Raw genomic sequence first — 17,979 nt, 5'->3', positions numbered from 1 at the left:
GTGTGGCATGCATTCTGAGAGTGTGGCGCCCAGTGTGTGTGTGGGGGCAGCCGCGATGGCACCCCAGAGGGATTGTGCTGCCAGGGGCAGTGCACTCCCCCACCCCCCTCTTCTTATGCCAGTGATCAGGAGTGCCTACTCCCATAGTTCTGCACTGACGACAAAGCTCTATTGCTGAAACTAGCTACCATTTTGATTTCCCAGAATGCCTCTGGTGGAAGGTCACTCTGTGGCCTTGTGGAAATGGAAAACTTGAGAGCTGGGCCAAGGCCTTTCCTGCCCTCCCCTGCAAAAAACAAAGCTCATGGGGGTTTGCAGGGCAGGCATATGGGGCAGGCCCTATGGCAATGCTGGAGAATGCCAAGTCCTGGCTCTGAACCCCCATCCCACGGCCAGGGCCAGTGCATCCATTTAGGCAAACTAGGCACCTGCCTAGAGCTGCGAGGGAGCATCCCGCCTTCGCCTCTCCATGGCTTCCTCGCTTGGGAAGTTTTTAAGCCCACTTAAAAACACCAATGAAATATTGTGATCGTTCGTATATTGATTTTAGCCGGATCAATTGTTTTTTTTATTTTGTTTTTGTTTTTTCTACTTTTTCCTATTTTTTATTTTCCTATTTTCTATTTTCCTTCTATTTTTCCTATTATCTATTTTTTCTATTTTATTTTTTATTTAGGGGGGGGGGCGCCAGAAGGTGATCTTGCCTAGGGCGCAAAAAACGATAGCACCGGCCCTGCCCACGGGAAGGAAATGCTCACAATCCTCCTTGAAACTCATGTCATCCCTGCCATAAATTAAGCTGCAATTTAAACTCCTCACAATTAGCATCCTCCTTTTACATCACCTTCAAACCCAGAGTGCTTGTCGATTGTTCCAGGGTGCCAGATACCTGCCAGAGCTTGACTTGTTACATACTGACTTTTGTGTGTGTGCGCGCGACTGTCTGGATGGCTTGGTGGATTAAGCACCACTCCTTGGGGGATGCCACTTCCAATCCAAAATTGACTGGAGTGATTTAAAGTCTTAATGGATGGCTCAGCGATCCCAAATTAACAATGAGCCGCCACAAGAAGAAAAAAAGGTAGTTACTGCCCAGTCTTAAGGAGACAAGCTCTTTTTTCTTGTTATTAAGCTTCTCCAATTGTCAGTAGTTAGAAACAGAAGACGATAATCAACTCCGTAAATCAGTGGCTTTCAAACTCTCTGTCCCCAGGGAACCTTTCCAACATTGGTATTGTTCATTCAAGAGGCCCTGAGTGTTGCAAGGAATTCTGGGTAACGCTGTAGGGCTAGCTGTCTGTTCACACTTGTGAGAGGCAATCTCCACCCACTGCTAGCCTCGTAATTAACTCTGGTTTCTGCTTAGCTTTCCTGGGAAATTATTATAATTATAATTATTTTTTAAAAAATTTTAAAAATATATTTATTTAGTACCAAACATAAAATACAAAGCAACAAAAGTAACATAAATAACAAAGCAACAAAAGTAACATAAATCAACAAAGTCAACACAACACAACACAAATGCAAAATTATATAAACTTATATAAACTTGTACAAAATTAAAAATAAAACTTATAGAAGAGAAAATAAAGGAACAACAAAAGAAGACCACAAACAGACATAAAACTGAATAAACTTCCAAGCTTTCCATAGCAGTTCCCTATTTACAAGTAACATCAACTATGCTTTCCTCTTATATAACTAATTCCTTATTTCATATTATTATTTATTTCACTTATGAATCGCTTCCTGGAGCGATTTATGGTGCAATGAAAACATATATAGAACAACTACATAGATCAAAGCAGTTAAAACAACTGTATCTCTAAACATAATTTCAAAACAAAACAAAACCTGCACGATTACATGTAAAACAATGAAAAGCAACAATTACACACAGACACACACATATAAAATCAATTTCAATAGAGATATGAATTGGGAGAACAAAGGCCTTCCTTGGCCTGGCTTTTGAGATTTTCGTTTCCCACGATGCCCCAGAGTGATTAGTGGCATTCTGGGAAATTTAAGAGGTGCCCTGGTCCAACAACCTGGTGTGACATGGAGACAACTGACGCAGGCCAGCTATCTGGGCAAGGAACCAGCAACCGGTTGCAGGCACCATCTTGCATTGGTTGCGTAAAGTCTTACTGAAAGAACCATGTCTTCAACGAGCATCTAAAATAGAACAAATATCACAACGGGAGAGAGATCTGTTAGAACAGTGATGGCGAACCTTGGCACTCCAGGTGTTTTGGGACTACAACTCCCATCACCCCTAGCTAACAGGGCCAGTGGTCAGGGATGATGGGAGTTGTAGTCCCAAAACACCTGGAGTGCCAAGGTTCGCCATCACTGTGTTAGAATGTTATGTCAAAGTGCTGTCTAAAAGGTATTAGATATCATTGGAATGGGAGACAAAGGATGAGCAAGTAAAATCTTCAATGACACATTGGGCATTAGATACTGTGGGAGCATGGGAACAACTGTGGAATACGGATATAAAATTTACACCATGCTATGGTTTAAGTGAAAATTATATGAAAATGTTATATAGATGGTATCTAACGGCGAGTAAATTGGCAAAAATGTATAAATCAAAATCAAGTTAAGTGTTGGAAATGCAACAAGAAAGGTTTTTTTAATCATATGTGGTGGTCTTCTTGTAAGGTTAGAGCTTATTGGGAAATGATATATAATGAATTGAAAAAGATGTTTAAAATAACATTTATATATATATAAAAACCCAGAAGCTTTCCTTTTGGGAATTATAGGGGCAGAACTACCCATACTGTATAGAAATTTATTCATGTTTGCAACTACAGCGGCAAGAATGTTATTTGCCCCAAAATGGAAAGAAGAAGTCCCGACAAAAGAAGAATGGATACAAAAATGTATGGAATATGCAGAAATGGTGAAACTTACCAAAAAAATAAGAAATCAAGATAATAAATGATTTATTTTTTAAAAAAATGGAAATAGTTAATTGAAAACTTTCAAACAAACTGCAAACACAAAAGGACATTGGCAGGATTATTCTAATAACCTGCAGTTTCATAAGAACATATATTTAAAGTAGATGAATAAAAGAATAAGTTCATTTAGAATATGCAGGAGATGTAAAAAAACAATATCTAAGGAACCACAGAAAGAGGAGGAAGGAAGTCAAGTTTTGAAATGTTAGAATGATTGCAAAACAATTGAAATGCATATAACTGAAAATCATAAATAAAAGACAATAGAGACTTGTGCTGTGAATGGGCCAGAATCCTACCAATCTTTTCAGTCAAGGTGGTGGTGATGGCGAAGTGGAGGGAGAACCAAAGGCATTACTTTGACCACTGGGAAATCAATCACAATTGCTTTTGAGATCTGTAGGCACAAGAGCCCTCCTTTAATTCTCTTTTGGAAATGCAGAGTCCTATTACAATATGCTTAATGGTGCCAACAACTGTGTGATTCAGAGGGGGGGGGGGAAATAAAGCAGCCGGATTTACACAAAGTACTGGATACAAATTACTCGCAACTTCCCTTCTCGCGGCCAAATGCGAACGAGATTTACGAGGCTCCACAAAAATGCAGTATTGCAATTATTATATTCTGAGGTAGTGACCGGTTTCCAGGAAATGTGAAGTTGGTGTAAACATCAACTTGAAGAAATAAACGGCAACTCAAGATGTGGACATTAATCAATATAAATACGTCAGCCCCCCCCCCCCCAGTGGACATGTCAGAGTGACAACATTGCCCCAGCCAACATTGTTAGTGGAAGGTCTTGGCAGGAGCAAAGTCAAAGCAGCCGTATGTCTTTGCTGTATAGCATCTGTTCAGTTACACCCAAGAGAGACACCCTTTTAAAGTGTTTGTTGTGGCCCAGCTTAAGGGCACATAAAATAATAATAATAATAGAAACAGTGGATGTGGCGGGGGGGAAGAGCCATAATTATTGAGATTGCAGAAGTGGAGTTTAATTCCTCCCCTGCTGTTATTAGCACCGGGAGGAAAGTTCTGTGTTGTTTTTTCTTTAAAACAAGTGTTTTTACACACATGCTCTTTCAAATTGATGGATCAACTGATTAAGGGTGTGATCAGTAAAAGAACCGTAGCCGCTGAAGTCCCATGGAAATTAACAGGACATGGAACAATCACAATTAACTCGACCTCCTCATTTCAATGGGACTACTGCATAACTTGCTTTCTCTGGAACTAGGCCCATAAATCAGATTGAGAATGATTTCCACGATCCAACGGCATTCCTAATGTGCATGTGTTTGCATCTGAATGTCTTACGCATAGGTGTGCATGCGTATAATTCCAAGAAAATGCATCATATCAATACATCGCTGATTGTCCGTATCTGTGAATATTGTCCTCTCGCGGAAAAAAGCCCCTGCAATCATTCTAGTGTCCACTGTATACTACATTTCAACTAGTACCACAGAGAGCAGGTGATACCGGGGGGGGGGGGGGTAATCAGTAAGTGTCATTAATCACAAAAATCTGATTGGCTTGGCTGGTTTGATCCATCCATGCTGGGTTCCTGTATCTTGACGCAAAGTGCATCACTGAAGCATCCGCACAAGGTTCTGATACGCTTGCCTTTCATGTTCCCATGAGTGGTGCTTCGTGACGTACTCCTTTGCCTTCATTACAATCTCTTTGTGCAAAAATGGGTCGCTGATCAGGCTTTTAGACAGCTGGACAAACTCCTGAAACGGTGAGAAATAGCTGTTGTTATTAACCCACGGCCAATATCCAAAAGGACAAGATAATAGGCCTGTGCCTGGAGGAGATTGCACTCTATAACAGGGCATCCCCAAACTTCGGCCCTCCAGATGTTTTGGACTACAATTCCCATCTTCCCCGACCACACTGGTCCTGTTAGCTAGGGATCATGGGAGTTGTAGGCCAAAACATCTGGAGGGCCGCAGTTTGGGGATGCCCGCTCTATAAACTTGCCATGTTGCAAGGGAACAGGAAAAGCTGCCTTACATAGAGTCAGATCATCAAGCGCAGAATTGTCTACATGGATTGGCAAGTGGTTCTCCAGGATTTGAGGCTGTGGCATTTCCAGACCTACCTGAAGATGCCATGGACCTAACTTGGGACCTCCGGCATGAAAAGCAGATGTTCTGCCTCTGGTCTATGGAAGAGGGCAGGTTAGGGGGGAGGGCTTTCCAGGGGCTGCCTGCCACAGAACAGAGACAAAAGCGGGGCTTTAATGAATGCAGCTTCCACTTTGAAGCTGGCTCAATTCCAACCACGTAAAAGCCTGGCTCCCTTGAGATGTTTTGGGCGACAGCTTCCAAAAGCCAGATTGTGCTGGATGGGATTGTGTGAGTTGTGCCTAAAACATCTGAAGGGCACCAGGTTGGGGAAGGTTGATCCAATGTGTCTATAAACACACTTCTCTGTCCTCCATCCAAGCCAGGAAGAGGCATTATCACAAGTTCAAGAACATTTTCTTCTAAGATGCCAACAGTAAAAAGAGAATGGAAGCACAATACGACCCAGCGAGAGGGAAGGAGGCAAAAGCTGAAAGATTAGGATCTCCTTTTATGACATATGTGGAGCAGAATTATCACATACAATAGCTTTAACATTTCTTCGCAGGTGACATGAAAGGTAGCAAATGCAGATAGAATAGCACTGATGATTAAAATGTATTGGGTACTTACAAAGAATGAAATCATAATAGGATATGTTCTGCAAGAATAACAGCTTTCAGAACACATATATTCCTGTAATCTTTGCTTCTGTATGCTTTTGTGCAGAAAAAAATTGAAACACACATACATGCAAATGAATAAAACAACACATTCCAGGGAGGCAAAAACAGTCAAGAAGGTGGAGTGCAGGCCAGTGAGGGGCGTGGCCTGGGGAAAATCCTGAGGGCCAGACAGAGAGCATGGAGGGCCACATATGGCCCAAGGACCTGAGGTTTGCCACCCTGAAACAGAACTTACTTTTCAAACTTTGGCAAGCTCTCCTTTACAGTGAAGGTCAAGGGATTGTCTAAAACCCTTTCAGCGTGGAATCCTTCCTCCTCAAATAAAAAGGCAGGGCTGGTGGTCAGGGAGGATGCTGTTGCAGCTATCAATTGCACAACGCCACCTTTCCACCAGTTTCACTCCCACAATGAGCCTGGGGGGGGGGGTGGGGGAGATCAGGATCTGGCCCACCAGCTGGATCCAGTCTCTCTCTACATTTGGGGGCAAGCATATATGAAGGAGGTGTGAGACCAGTATCCAAAGTTGTTTAACGTTCAGGAACTAGTATTCCTGTACGGAGGCCATGAAGGACTAGCCGAACTTGCAGACTTAAGATCTATGGGCAATAAGCAACCTCTCATTTGCTTGAGATCAAGCAGTTCTGTCTCTCCAACGCACAGCAGGGGTGGGGAGGTGAGTTCCACGTTGATACAAGTACCTTTCTTTCCGGAAAAACCAATTGCATTTGTTAACAAAGAGATTCATTTGTGAAGACCGTGGGGAACAATGAACTCTCCAGGGAGAAAAATGTTCGGCACAATCGTTTTATCGGAAGGGGTGGGTGGGAGGAGGGTCAGGGGTAAGGGAAGAGCGACTGCCAAAGTCTAATGAAAACAGAGAATCTACCTTCCTCAGACTTGACTTAATAGTATGCATTAATCATAGGCACCCTGAACAAAAATGCATTTTACACTCTGCAGTTTTATTTAATCTGCTGGTGTTGGGTTTTTTCCCCCTTACGGAGCACGATATCATTGCACTTAGCTGTTTTTGGAGGCCAAATTTAATTTATAGACTCAACAGGATTAATACTCTCACACACCCCTCCTTTCCAAGCCTAATTAAGGCCACCAGTTAATTGGGATATAGGGTGAAGCTTCAAAAGCATGGTTGTGCGCGAAGGAGACATGCTGGGGACTTAAAATCAAAGTGATAGTTGGGTTTCGCTGCTGTTCCTGCTGCTACCTGGGTGCCAGTTGCCTTTAGAATACTAAATGCTAACCAGGTGGGAGTTGTGGAATATCAGAACATAGGAACATAAGAACATTATATATTGGACCCCTTGGACCGTTGTCTTGCTGTGGTAGCAGACTGGATGAGAGCCAACAGAAGCTCAATCAACATAAGACTGAGGCACTGTTAGTGAGCGGTTCCCTAGACTGGATGGATTGGATGTTGCCTGCTCTTGATATGGTTGCACTCCCTCTGAAGGAGAAGGTACATAGCTTGGGGGTACTTCTGGATCCAGGCTTGAGTGGCCTCAGTGGCACGGAGTGTCTTCCTCATGTGCCTCCTTCACGAGAGGTCTAGGTCTTGTGGCAACACAATAATAATAATAATGATAATAATAATAATAATTTATTATTTATACCCCACCCATCTGGCCGGGTTCCCCCAGCCACTCTGGGCAGCTTCCAACAAAATATTAAAATACAGAAATCAATCAAACATTAAAAGCTTCCCTAAACAGGGCTGCCTTAAGATGCCTTCTAAAGGTCTGGTAATTGTTATTCTTTTTGACCTCTGGTGGGAGGGCATTCCACAGGGTGGGCGCCACTACCGAGAAGGCCCTCTGCCTGGTTCCCTGTAACTTGGCTTCTCATAGCGAGGGAACCGCCAGAAGGCCCTCGGTGCTGGATCTCAGTGTCCGGGCAGAACGATGGGGGAGGAGACGCTCCTTCAGGTATACTGGACTGAGGCCGTTTAGGGCTTTAAAGGTCAGCACCAACACTTTGAATTGTGCTCGGAAACGTACTGGGAGCCAATGTAGGTCTTTCAGGACCGGTGTTATGTGGTCTCGGCGGCCACTCCCAGTCACCAGTCTAGCTGCCGCATTCTGGATTAATTGCAGTTTCCAGGTCACCTTCAAAGGTAGCCCCACGTAGAGCGCATTACAGTAGTCCAAGCGGGAGATAACTAGAGCATGCACAGAAGGCCTGTTCTGTGGTGGCTCCCCAATTGTGGAATGCTATGGTTTTCCCAGTAGTGATGTATGGAAGTGAGAGCTGGACCATAAAGAAGGCTGATCGCCGAAGAATGGATGCTTTTGAATTATGGTGCTGGAGGAGACTCTTGAGGGTCCCATGGACTGCAAGAAGATCAAACCTATCCATTCTGAAGGAAATCAGCCCTGAGTGCTCACTGGAAGGACAGATCCTGAAGCTGAGGCTCCAATACTTTGGCCACCTCATGAGAAGAGAAGACTCCCTGGAAAAGACCCTGATGCTGGGAAAGATGGAGGGCACAAGGAGAAGGGGACGACAGAGGACGAGATGGTTGGACAGTGTTCTCGAAGCTACGAACATGAGTTTGACCAAACTGCGGGAGGCAGTGGAAGACAGGAGTGCCTGGCGTGCTCTGGTCCATGGGGTCATGAAGAGTCGGACACGACTAAACGACTAAACAACAACAACTCCCCAGGGAGGTTCACCTGCCGCCATCCTTACATTTCTTTCAGTGACAGGCAAAAAATTTACTCTATAACCAGGCCTTTGGCATTTAAATCTCTGTGTCCTTTTAGAATTGGGTGGGTTGTTTTTAATGCATTTCAGTTTCCCTTTGGTTTTAATGTATCTCTGTGTGGTTGCTCCTTTGTTTATTGGTTGGTTGCTGTTGGTTTCCTTGGACAAGATGAAGTGACCAACAAATTTAATATATCATAATCATACTGTCTGCACTGACCACTAGGGGCTCTCTAGGATTTCAGACAGGGGATCTTGCAAAGTCCTGCCTGGAGATGGTGGGGGATGCCTTCTGCAGGCAAATAAGATGCTCTGCCTTGGAACCACAGCCCTCCCCATTCCTTAAAATGTGATCCATCCTTCAGGTCCCTTTCAAGCGAAAAGGTATTGTCTAAGGTCTCCCCTGGAGACTTCCATCTCTCCCATCACTCTTCTTAAGTAGCTGCTAGTACCCTGGTGCCTGGCAATAAACCCACTTTGACCTTTATGGGGTTAGTATTGCTTTGGCCTCCTCCCCACAAATCTGTTTCCCTGGCCACAGGCTTATTCGCTGGCAGCAGCCAGGTTTTCAAAGCTGCCAGCCATTTGAGGTTTCCCCAAATACCCTAGAGTGTCTGGTGTAGAATTGCTCAGCCGCATTGTGGGAAGCCGATTTGAGAACGTGGAACTTAGGGAGGTAAGAAGGTGTCAATTTTCATTCTAAGCCATGTTTGTCACATACAGCAGCACTGGAATTATTATATTATTCCACGCCATTCACTTCAGTGCAAAGGAAACACAATACAAATGGGGGGGGGGGAGCCCAACATGAATTACGTGTCATTTGATATCAACGGTGATCATATCCTTCACCACTGAATACCATAACCCTAAACTACGGTAAAGGTAAAGGGACCCCTGACCATTAGGTCCAGTCGTGACCGACTCTGGGGTTGCGCGCTCATCTCGCATTATTGGCCGAGGGAGCCGGCGTACAGCTTCCAGGTCATGTGGCCAGCATGACAAAGCCGCTTCTGGCAAACCAGAGCAGCACATGGAAACGCTGTTTACCTTCCTGCTGTAGCGGTTCCTATTTATCTACTTGCATTTTGACGTGCTTTCGAACTGCTAGGTTGGCAGGAGCTGGGACCAAGCAATGGAAGCTCACCCCGTCACAGGGATTCGAACCGCCGACCTTCTGATCGGCAAGCCCTAGGCTCAGTGGTTTAACCCACAGCGCCACCTGGGTCCTTAACCCTAACCTATGTAGGTTTAAATTCCAGCATTTGTTGTTGTTGATTGCATTTATACCCCACCTTTCCTGAAAGGAGTTCAAGGTGGCACATGCAGTTCTCCTCCCCATTTTATCTTAACAACAACCCTGTGAGGTAGGTCAGGCTGAGAGTGAGTGGCGGGCTGAAGGTCCCCCAGAGAGCTTCATGGCTGAGTGGGGATTTGAACCCTGGTCTCCCAGGTCCTAGTCCAACACTCTAGTTGTTACACAACACTGGCTCTCAATGCTGGTGTGCATTGGGTCATTACGGCACTTCTTTTTTTACCTGGGGGTTTGAGTATAGCAGCCCAGTTGTCTTGTGTGTGATTACTGCAGCATTCCCTGGGATATTCCTTGCCATCACCGGAACATTTAAATCCATTGCCTAGTGAATGATACAGAGGAGAAAAGGTTGGGGGTTAGTTAGGTAGAGCTGGAAAATTTCAGAGTTCTGCTTACAGGCTTCCTGTTGGGGAACCTGGTTGGCTGCTGTGACAACAGGATTCTGGAACTGATGGGCCACTGGCCTGATCCAGCAGGGGTCCTCTTGTGTGCTTATGAATACATCATTTGGGTTTATTTGGGCTCGAGAGCACTGGTGGATCTGCCAGAGGTTAATCTTCACGAGGGACAGGAATTTCCAGCAACCACCGGTGCATAGAATGGCATGAGGTAAATCCTCGATATCTCTGGGGAAGCACACGGAGCCCGCTTGCGCACTTGTCAAGAAGCGACCCCCCCCCCAACCTGAAATTTTAATTACCGCCGCCAGCCTCAGAAATCCTGAAAAACATGTGGTGCCTTTGAGCGCTTAATGGCTCATCTTGTACAAATTACTGCGGTGTCAGACAACAGAAAGAAATCCACTCTCCAGGTTGTTCAATCCATACCGATTCACTGGCACTTAGGAGAGAATGTGCTTTTAATTACTGTCATTATCACGGGGGGGGGGGGACGTGATTTCCCCATGGTGTAATCGGCCCAGAAGGAAAGCATGGGGGGGCTTTCTTTGGATTGCGGGGGGGAGGGGGTAGAAAACAGAAAAAGTGGATTACTTGAGCATGCCTGCACACTCGCGCACAAACACATTAGTGGGAAGGACGGCTCTGTTTCATTGATTAATTGGCTAACAGTGTGGTGCTAAACCTATCTATGCAGAAGTGAGCCCCACTGACTTCAATGGAACGTGTTTGCCAGTAAGCAGAGGGACTTTGCTCAAGCATTTTTTCACTGCCTATGCTGAGGCAGCCAGAACAGCCACCAATGGCATTGCAGGCTCTACAATTCCATGATTTCTATGACTACAGTGGTGCCTCGCTAGACGAAGTTAATTCGTTCCACGGGTCTTTTCTCATAACGAAAAATTCGTCTAGCGAATCCCATAGGAATGCATTGAATTTTTTTAAAAACGTTTTTTGCCCATAGGAACGCAATAATTGAATTTCATTGCATTCCTATGGGAAACCGCGATTCGCTAGACGAATTTTTCATAAAACGAATTCATCTAGCGAGGCAACCTCCGCTTGAAAAATCCTTTCGTTAAGTGGAAATTTCGTTAAGCAGGGCATTCGTTAAGTGAGGCACCACTGTATTAGGAAGGGAGAAGGGTGATTCTATGAAGTTTGCTCCAGTGATGGTTCTAACTGCCATAATTTCAGCCTGACTTCTTTTCAGCAAAGGGAGACATTAAGGCAGGACTAGGGATTATTTTCAGTCTGAGGGCCAGATCCCTTTCTGAGCAACCTTCCAAGGAGACACTCTAGCCAGGCAAAAACTTCCTTTAGGTTCCCAGTGGGTTGGGGTGTGTGTGTGTCTGTTCGAGAGCCCCAAGAGATGTCTGATGGAGTGGACAAACCTCACGTAGCCAACCCACTGGAATTGGTTGTCTCCGTTGGATTGCACAGTGGTGAGACTCTGGTCGCTTGCTGCACAAATAGCTGTGCCTGCCTCACTCTTCACAAGGAAGAAGGCTCTTCACAAGGAAGGTGAGGGGATGTGGCGCTTGTTGGATCAATGCTCACGCTTAGTGCCATGCATTTAACTTCTCTTGAACTTGCTGCTGATTTCTGTAAACTGACACTCACCTAATACACTGATCTGATCTGAAAATCAAAGCCTCTTGCAGAACCAGATTTGTGAGTTCTTCACTGGACAGGGAGGGCCAGGACACAAACACATTTTCAGTCTTCCAATGGGGAGCATAAAACTGGGAATGGGGTGACCAGACGCTTGGAGTGACGGAGGATATGTATAAAACAAGCAGGGCTTTTTTTTCAGGAGGAATTTGCCAGATCTCAGTTTCAGCACTTCTCATGTGAGTTCTGGCACTGAAAACAAGGAAGGTGAGGGTATATAACAGAAGCGTGATGGAGTCTTTGGGGAATCTCATTCCCTCTGCGTGTGCATCAGGATTGCATCAGGATTTGAACCAGGATCCCCTTGAATCTGTGGACCAGCATCTCGTGTGTGGGTCACTTTAAACACAGTCTGGATGCAGACAGGTCACTCTCAGGTCTTAGCTTGGCTACCACCCCATTTATCAAAGAAGGTTCTTCCTGATCTGATCTGACTCAACCATAAACAAACCTGTCTCTTTGCCTGGCTAACATTTATGCTTCCATGAATATGCTTTTCTGATCCACTTGCCCTTGACCAACAATTTATTTATTTTTAGAAGAGAGGTAGCCACTGTGAGAGGTGGCCTAGATGGGCTTTTGATCTAACCCACAGCAGAGCTCTTCTTAAGGAAAAGGGGCCCCTGACCATCAGGTCCAGGTCATGTCCGACTCTGGGGTTGCGGCGCTCATCTCGCTCTATAGGCCGAGGGAGCCGGCGTTTGTCCGCAGACAGCTTCCAGGTCATGTGGCCAGCATGACAAAGCCGCTTCTGGCGAACCAGAGCAGAGCACGGAAACGCCATTTACCTTCCCGCCGGAGCGGTCCCTATTTATCTACTTGCACTTTGATGTGCTTTCGAACTGCTAGGTGGGCAGGAGCTGGGACCGAGCAACGGGAGCTCACCCCGTCGCAGGGATTCGAACTGCCGACCTTCTGATCAGCAAGCCCTAGGCTCAGTGGTTTAAACCCACAGTGCCACCTGGGCCCACAAAACCCTCTTGATAGAAGTTGGACGTCCTCATAGCTCAAATCCACCCAGGGATGTAGTGTTGGCTGAACAAGATGGTCCTGAATTTATTTATTTTTAAATAAATTAGTCTGAGGCTTCACTTTCATTTTTCCGGAGCAGTTTTTCTGCCCCTGGTTAATGAAAACAAGGTTCTGACAGATGGTCATTCCTCCTGTTGTCCATCTCAGGTAGGGGTTGTTGGTTGTTTTTTCCTAATTAAAATAGCACTGTTCTTCAAGAGCTATCTTCTCTTTCCATTCTAGGCAGATGGTGCTACTTCACTGTCAGGGCCAAGGGTATCGTCCATGCGAAAGACAGACAGAATAATCCTTTACCAAAAAAGAGCACAAAATAGTAATGAGAAGTATAGAGAAATGGGCAGCTTCACCTATTATGAATTTCCTACCTCTGGGAGGTTGATCCCTAAAGAAAAGGAATTGGGACAGAACCAAATAGTCCCCTATAACAATCTTAGAAATGAGTGAATAAATCTAACCAAAATAGAACGCCTCAGTCACCTCCTCCCAGCCCCCAGTAAATTCTGAAAATATCATGTGATACTCGGGTTACGGCCGCTTCAGGTTGTGTGTTTTCGGGTTGCGCACGCCGAACCCGCAAGTCCCGGAACGGGTTACTTCTGGGTTTCGGCGCTCGCACATGCGCAGAAGCGCTAAATTGCGCTTTGCACATGCGCAGAAGTGTCGAATTGTGACCCATGAGTGCGCAGATGCGGCGCTGCGGTTGCGAACACTGCAGGTTGTGAACATGCCTCCCGCACAGATCATGTTCGCAACCTGACCGTCCACTGTACTTAGAAGTGCCTATATTTTTTGAGCCTTTACTAGCAGGTGAATGTGAAGCTGGTGGTGATTTATTTATGGGTTTGTTTTTAATAAGGCTAGGCAGAAATTCTCTCCCTCCCTCTGGTTTCGCAGCCCCATTCAACCCAGGAACGGATTGGAGACACAATCCAGCAATGGATGAGATCTGAAGAAAGGCGTCAGCGTTGCTGATGAATCTTGTGAGAGTGAGTAGGCAAGAAAATGCCATTCTTGCACATGGACCACTTTTGGACCGATGCAGCTTGATTGGAAATCAGGAGCGTGGCCAGAAATTGCACTATGGCATGATCCAGGGTCCCAGACTTACCCGCCTTTGGGCCGGTGCCCACTGCGCCAATTGCACGGCGGGCCGGAGGGGCGGGGGAGTGCGCACGCAGTGGGCCGGAGGGTGGGGGAGTGCACGCCAGTGCGCATGCGCACACCCATTTACTGGGCACGGTGGCGCGCTTCCAGGCCGGAAAAATCACCGAAAATTGTTTGTACGCATGCGTATGCGCCTCCCCCGACCCGGAAGTGCAACCGGAAATGACCTCTTCTGGGTCGGAAGAGGCCCATACGCATGCGCAGGAAACGATTTTTCGGCATTTTTTTTTCAGATCTGGAAGTGAACCGCCACACAGCGCGCCGCAAGAGCGGGCGGCGGCAGCGGGCGGCGGGGGTCGTCGCGGGCCGGATTGGGAGGCCAATTGGGCCGCATCCGGCCCGGGGGCCATAGTCTGGGGACCCCTGGCATGATCCAACAGGAATGTAATTATTTTCCTGTTTTGGACTCTGTGTACAGATTTTCTCCATCATCCCTTCCCACTCCGTGCATTAATGCTTTGCTCTTCTTTCCTGAGGAAGGTAGTTTAGCACAAGGGGATCTGGCCTGTCGATGACGATCCAGATTTTATTTCCAAGCTTCTCAGGTAGGGAACCCTCGAGACCCTTTGGCCTTTGGAAGGCTGATTAGAGGTAAGTGTTGAAAGAAACTGGAGATTTGTGCTTCTATCCACCCCCCCATCCCCCACTTTTTTCCTTTCCCCCTGAATCTAAAACCTTTTTCTTTTCAAGTGTAAGTCAAGGTGGCTTTCAATTAGTGTTTAAAGCCCCAAATGACTTAGACCCCAAATACCTGGAAAAAAACACCTCCTTTCCTACAGACCCTCTTGGGTGCTAAGACTAATGGAGGAAGACCCTGTGGTTGTTCCACCAAGCTCAGAAGTCTCTTTTTCGGGGGGGGAGTGTCTCTGTAGCAGCCTCTAAGTCAGGGGTCCCAGACTTACCCGGCTTTGGGCCGGAGGGCGGGGGACTGCGCGCCCGTGCGCATGCGCACACACGCTTACTGGCGCGGTGGTGCGCTTCCAGGTCGGAAAAATCGCCGAAAATCGTTTGTGCGCATGCGTATGGGCCTCCCCCGACCCGGAAGTGCACCGGAAATGACCTCTTCTGGGTCGGGAGAGGCCCATACGCATGCGCACAAAACGATTTTCGGCGCTTTTTTCCAATCTGGAAGCGCGCCACCACACTGCGCGCCGTAAGAGCGGGCAGTGGCAGTGGGGGTCGTCGCGGGCCGGATTGGGAGGCCAATTGGGCCGCATCTGGCCGCGGGCCGTAGTCTGGGACCCCTGCTCTAAGTGTTGTGGACTGGTTGGACACAGAGGAGTGGTGGGAGGAACCAGCTGAGGAACTGCCAAGGGGAGAAGGCCCATAGCCAGGGGACTGGTGATGGGACGAGGATGGGGGGCAGAGGGAAAAAAGAGAGAAGACTGAGAGGAGGAGATGTCAGGAGCTGGAGAGGTAACCGGGTTTAGTGAGCAGGAAGAGTCTGTGGCATAGAGAAGTCCAGAAGCAGAAGCAGGACAGAAAGCGGGCCAAGAGGCTGAGAGGAACCAGGCTGTCTCCCCCTCCTGTTGCAACAACCTCCCCTCCTCCTGATCTCCCAGGACCAGGAGAGGCATGAAGTGGGAGGAGCAAAGGCTGGCAGGTAGTATCAGATTGCTTGGGGAAAACCCAAGAAAGGAGGAGAATTAGACAGCTGTGGGAAGGTGGGGACCTTCAGCCTCCGCAACTGCCTCATAGGGGCAAGACTTACCAAAGAAGAGTTGGGATCCCTTCCAACTCTTCAATTTTGGGACAGGGGAGGCCTGTTGATTCCACCAAATTTGAATGAGGTTACTGAGTTGAGTTACAATTAAATCAGTTAAAAGAAAACGAGGTAGGTCCATCTCTCTCTCTCTCTCTGATGTCAAAAGCCAGGGTAAAGTGGTGAGTCTTCAGCATCCAACAAAAGCTACATCATGAAGGTGCCAGGTGCATCTATGCACAGAGGGAATGCCACAATTTCGGGGGTGCCACAGAGAAGGCTCTGCCCTAGGTTGCAGCCGCCCCTTGAACTTCTGAGGGTGCTGGAAGTACCAAGAGGGTCCCCTCTGCTGATCTTGGCATCCGAGATGGACTGTAGGGAAGGAGGCTGTCTCTCTAGATCAGGCATAGGCAAACTCGGCCCTCCAGATGTTTTGGCACTACAATTCCCACCATCCCTGACCACTGGTCCTGTTAGCTAGGGATGATGGGAGTTGTAGTCCCAAACATCTGGAGGGCCGCAGTTTGCCTATGCCTGTCTTAGAGCATTGTTCTATGCCAGGCATCCCCAAACTTCGGCCCTCCAGATGTTTTGGACTACAATTCCCATCATCCCTGACTACTGGTCCTCTTAGTTAGGGATCATGGGAGTTGTAGGCCAAAACATCTGGAGGGCCGCAGTTTGGGGATGCCTGTTCTATGCTCTCTCTCTTTTTGCTCTGTATACCACTTTAATGGCTTTATGCCTCAAAGAGCTCCATAAATGCTGTAACCTTTCCTCATAAGGGGAGTTATTCTTTGTCTTTAGGCAAGTTTGACTTTTATTGTAGAAAACTTTCAACTGTTATGTTGAAAACATTCAATAAAAATTAACTAGAAAAAGGTGGGTTTTAAAAACACAACAAACAAATAATTTATTCTGTTCCTAGCAAGTGCTTCCCCGTGAAGACCCCCTCCCCTCCAGCTATTTTGACAACCACCCTGGCTAATCTTAACAAAATTGGTCTGAAAAGACTCACATAATTTTCCTCTGTGTACGTCTGTGTGTGTGTGTGTGTGTGTGTGTTTTGAAAAGGACAACCAAAACAATAAAGGGGCTGGAATAACTACCCTTATGAAGAAAGGTTACAGCATTTGGAATTTTTTTAGTTTTTTTGAGGGGGGGGAGCTAAGAGGGGCATTAATAGCAAGAAACACATTTATGGAGCTCTTCGAGGCATAAGCCATTAAAGTGGTATGCAGAGCAAAAAAAGAGAGAGCATAGAACAATGCTCTAAGACAGGCATAGGCAAACTGCGGCCCTCCAGATGTTTGGGACTACAATTCCCATCATCCTTAGCTAACAGGACAGTGGTCAGGGATGGTGGGATTGTAGTCCCAAAACAGCTGGAGGGCTGAGTTTGCCTATGTCTGCTCTAGATATTGCTGCACAACAGCTCCCATTGCTCCTGACGATTTTGATTGAGACTGACAACCAACAAGACAAAGGCCACAGCTTCCCATTCCTCACCCGCTGAGCATTTGTTAATTTCACAGGCCGGCTGAAACTGCGAGTTGCTAACTGCCCCTGCATAATGTTTTAGAGAAAGCCCTTGTGTTTTGCAGGCTTTGAAAGGCAGACAGGGAGGCGGATGGAGATTTCAAACCAGCGGAGCAAGGGAACGTTCCAACATGAAGGTCAGATACAATTACCTCTAAGATTGTGGCCGACATCCCCTCTGAAATGGAACTGTTGACAACGGCAAAGCATTTTTTCACAAGAGCGTGCAGGTCTTCTTGAGAGATCTCCTGTAGCAAATGAACCCCATCCACCCTAGCAAGCAAAGATGGTTTAGTCTGTTAGTTGGCCTCCAGACACTGGACTTCAGAGTCGTCTGGAGAAATTGGATGGCAGAAAGATTTCAGGTTGAGCTGGGGGGTGAAACCTGGGAATTTCTGTGTACAAAGCAGATGCTCTAGCACTAATCTGTGGCCCCTCCCCATAAATTCAGGAACATCGACATAAAATGTCTTCTGCAAATTGCCACATACTTTGGTGGTGTTATATCAAAATAAACAAATACTTAACACACACACCTTCCAATGTAGCAGGCAAGACAGGATTAACCTCCCTTCTCCTGAAATGTTTCCAACCTCCCCTGCAGGTGCCCCACCCATAAACTGAAACATAAACATTTTGGATTTCAATTATGGATTAAAAGGTAAAGGTAAAGGGGCCCCTGACCATCAGGTCCAGTCGT

General features: G+C 46.5%; 1 protein-coding gene across 9 annotated transcripts in view; it reads right to left on the bottom strand.

Annotated features, from left to right (window-relative positions):
* Nucleotides 1-1,394: 1,394 nt before the first annotated feature.
* Nucleotides 1,395-17,979, bottom strand: part of GLT1D1 (glycosyltransferase 1 domain containing 1) — a 63,557-nt gene continuing 46,972 nt past the window's right edge. For 3 of the 9 annotated variants that reach the window (XM_088659742.1, XM_088659743.1, XM_035098453.3), the window contains exons 10-12: nt 17,432-17,552; nt 9,994-10,092; nt 1,395-4,712 (exon numbers count right to left, since the gene is read on the bottom strand). In XM_088659742.1, coding sequence (XP_088515868.1) covers nt 4,566-4,712; nt 9,994-10,092; nt 17,432-17,552 — 367 coding nt within the window. In that variant the 3' untranslated portion in view covers nt 1,395-4,565. Of the gene's footprint in view, nt 4,713-5,083; nt 5,767-9,993; nt 10,093-17,431; nt 17,553-17,979 lie in introns of those variants that run through there. The other 6 variants (XM_088659744.1, XM_088659745.1, XM_088659747.1 and 3 more) reach the window with 5 other exon arrangements.

The sequence above is a fragment of the Zootoca vivipara genome, chromosome 16 (assembly GCF_965207765.1).
Source record: "Zootoca vivipara chromosome 16, rZooViv2.hap1.1, whole genome shotgun sequence".
NCBI lineage: Eukaryota > Metazoa > Chordata > Lepidosauria > Squamata > Lacertidae > Zootoca > Zootoca vivipara.
This window is presented reverse-complemented; position numbering and strand designations above follow the sequence as displayed.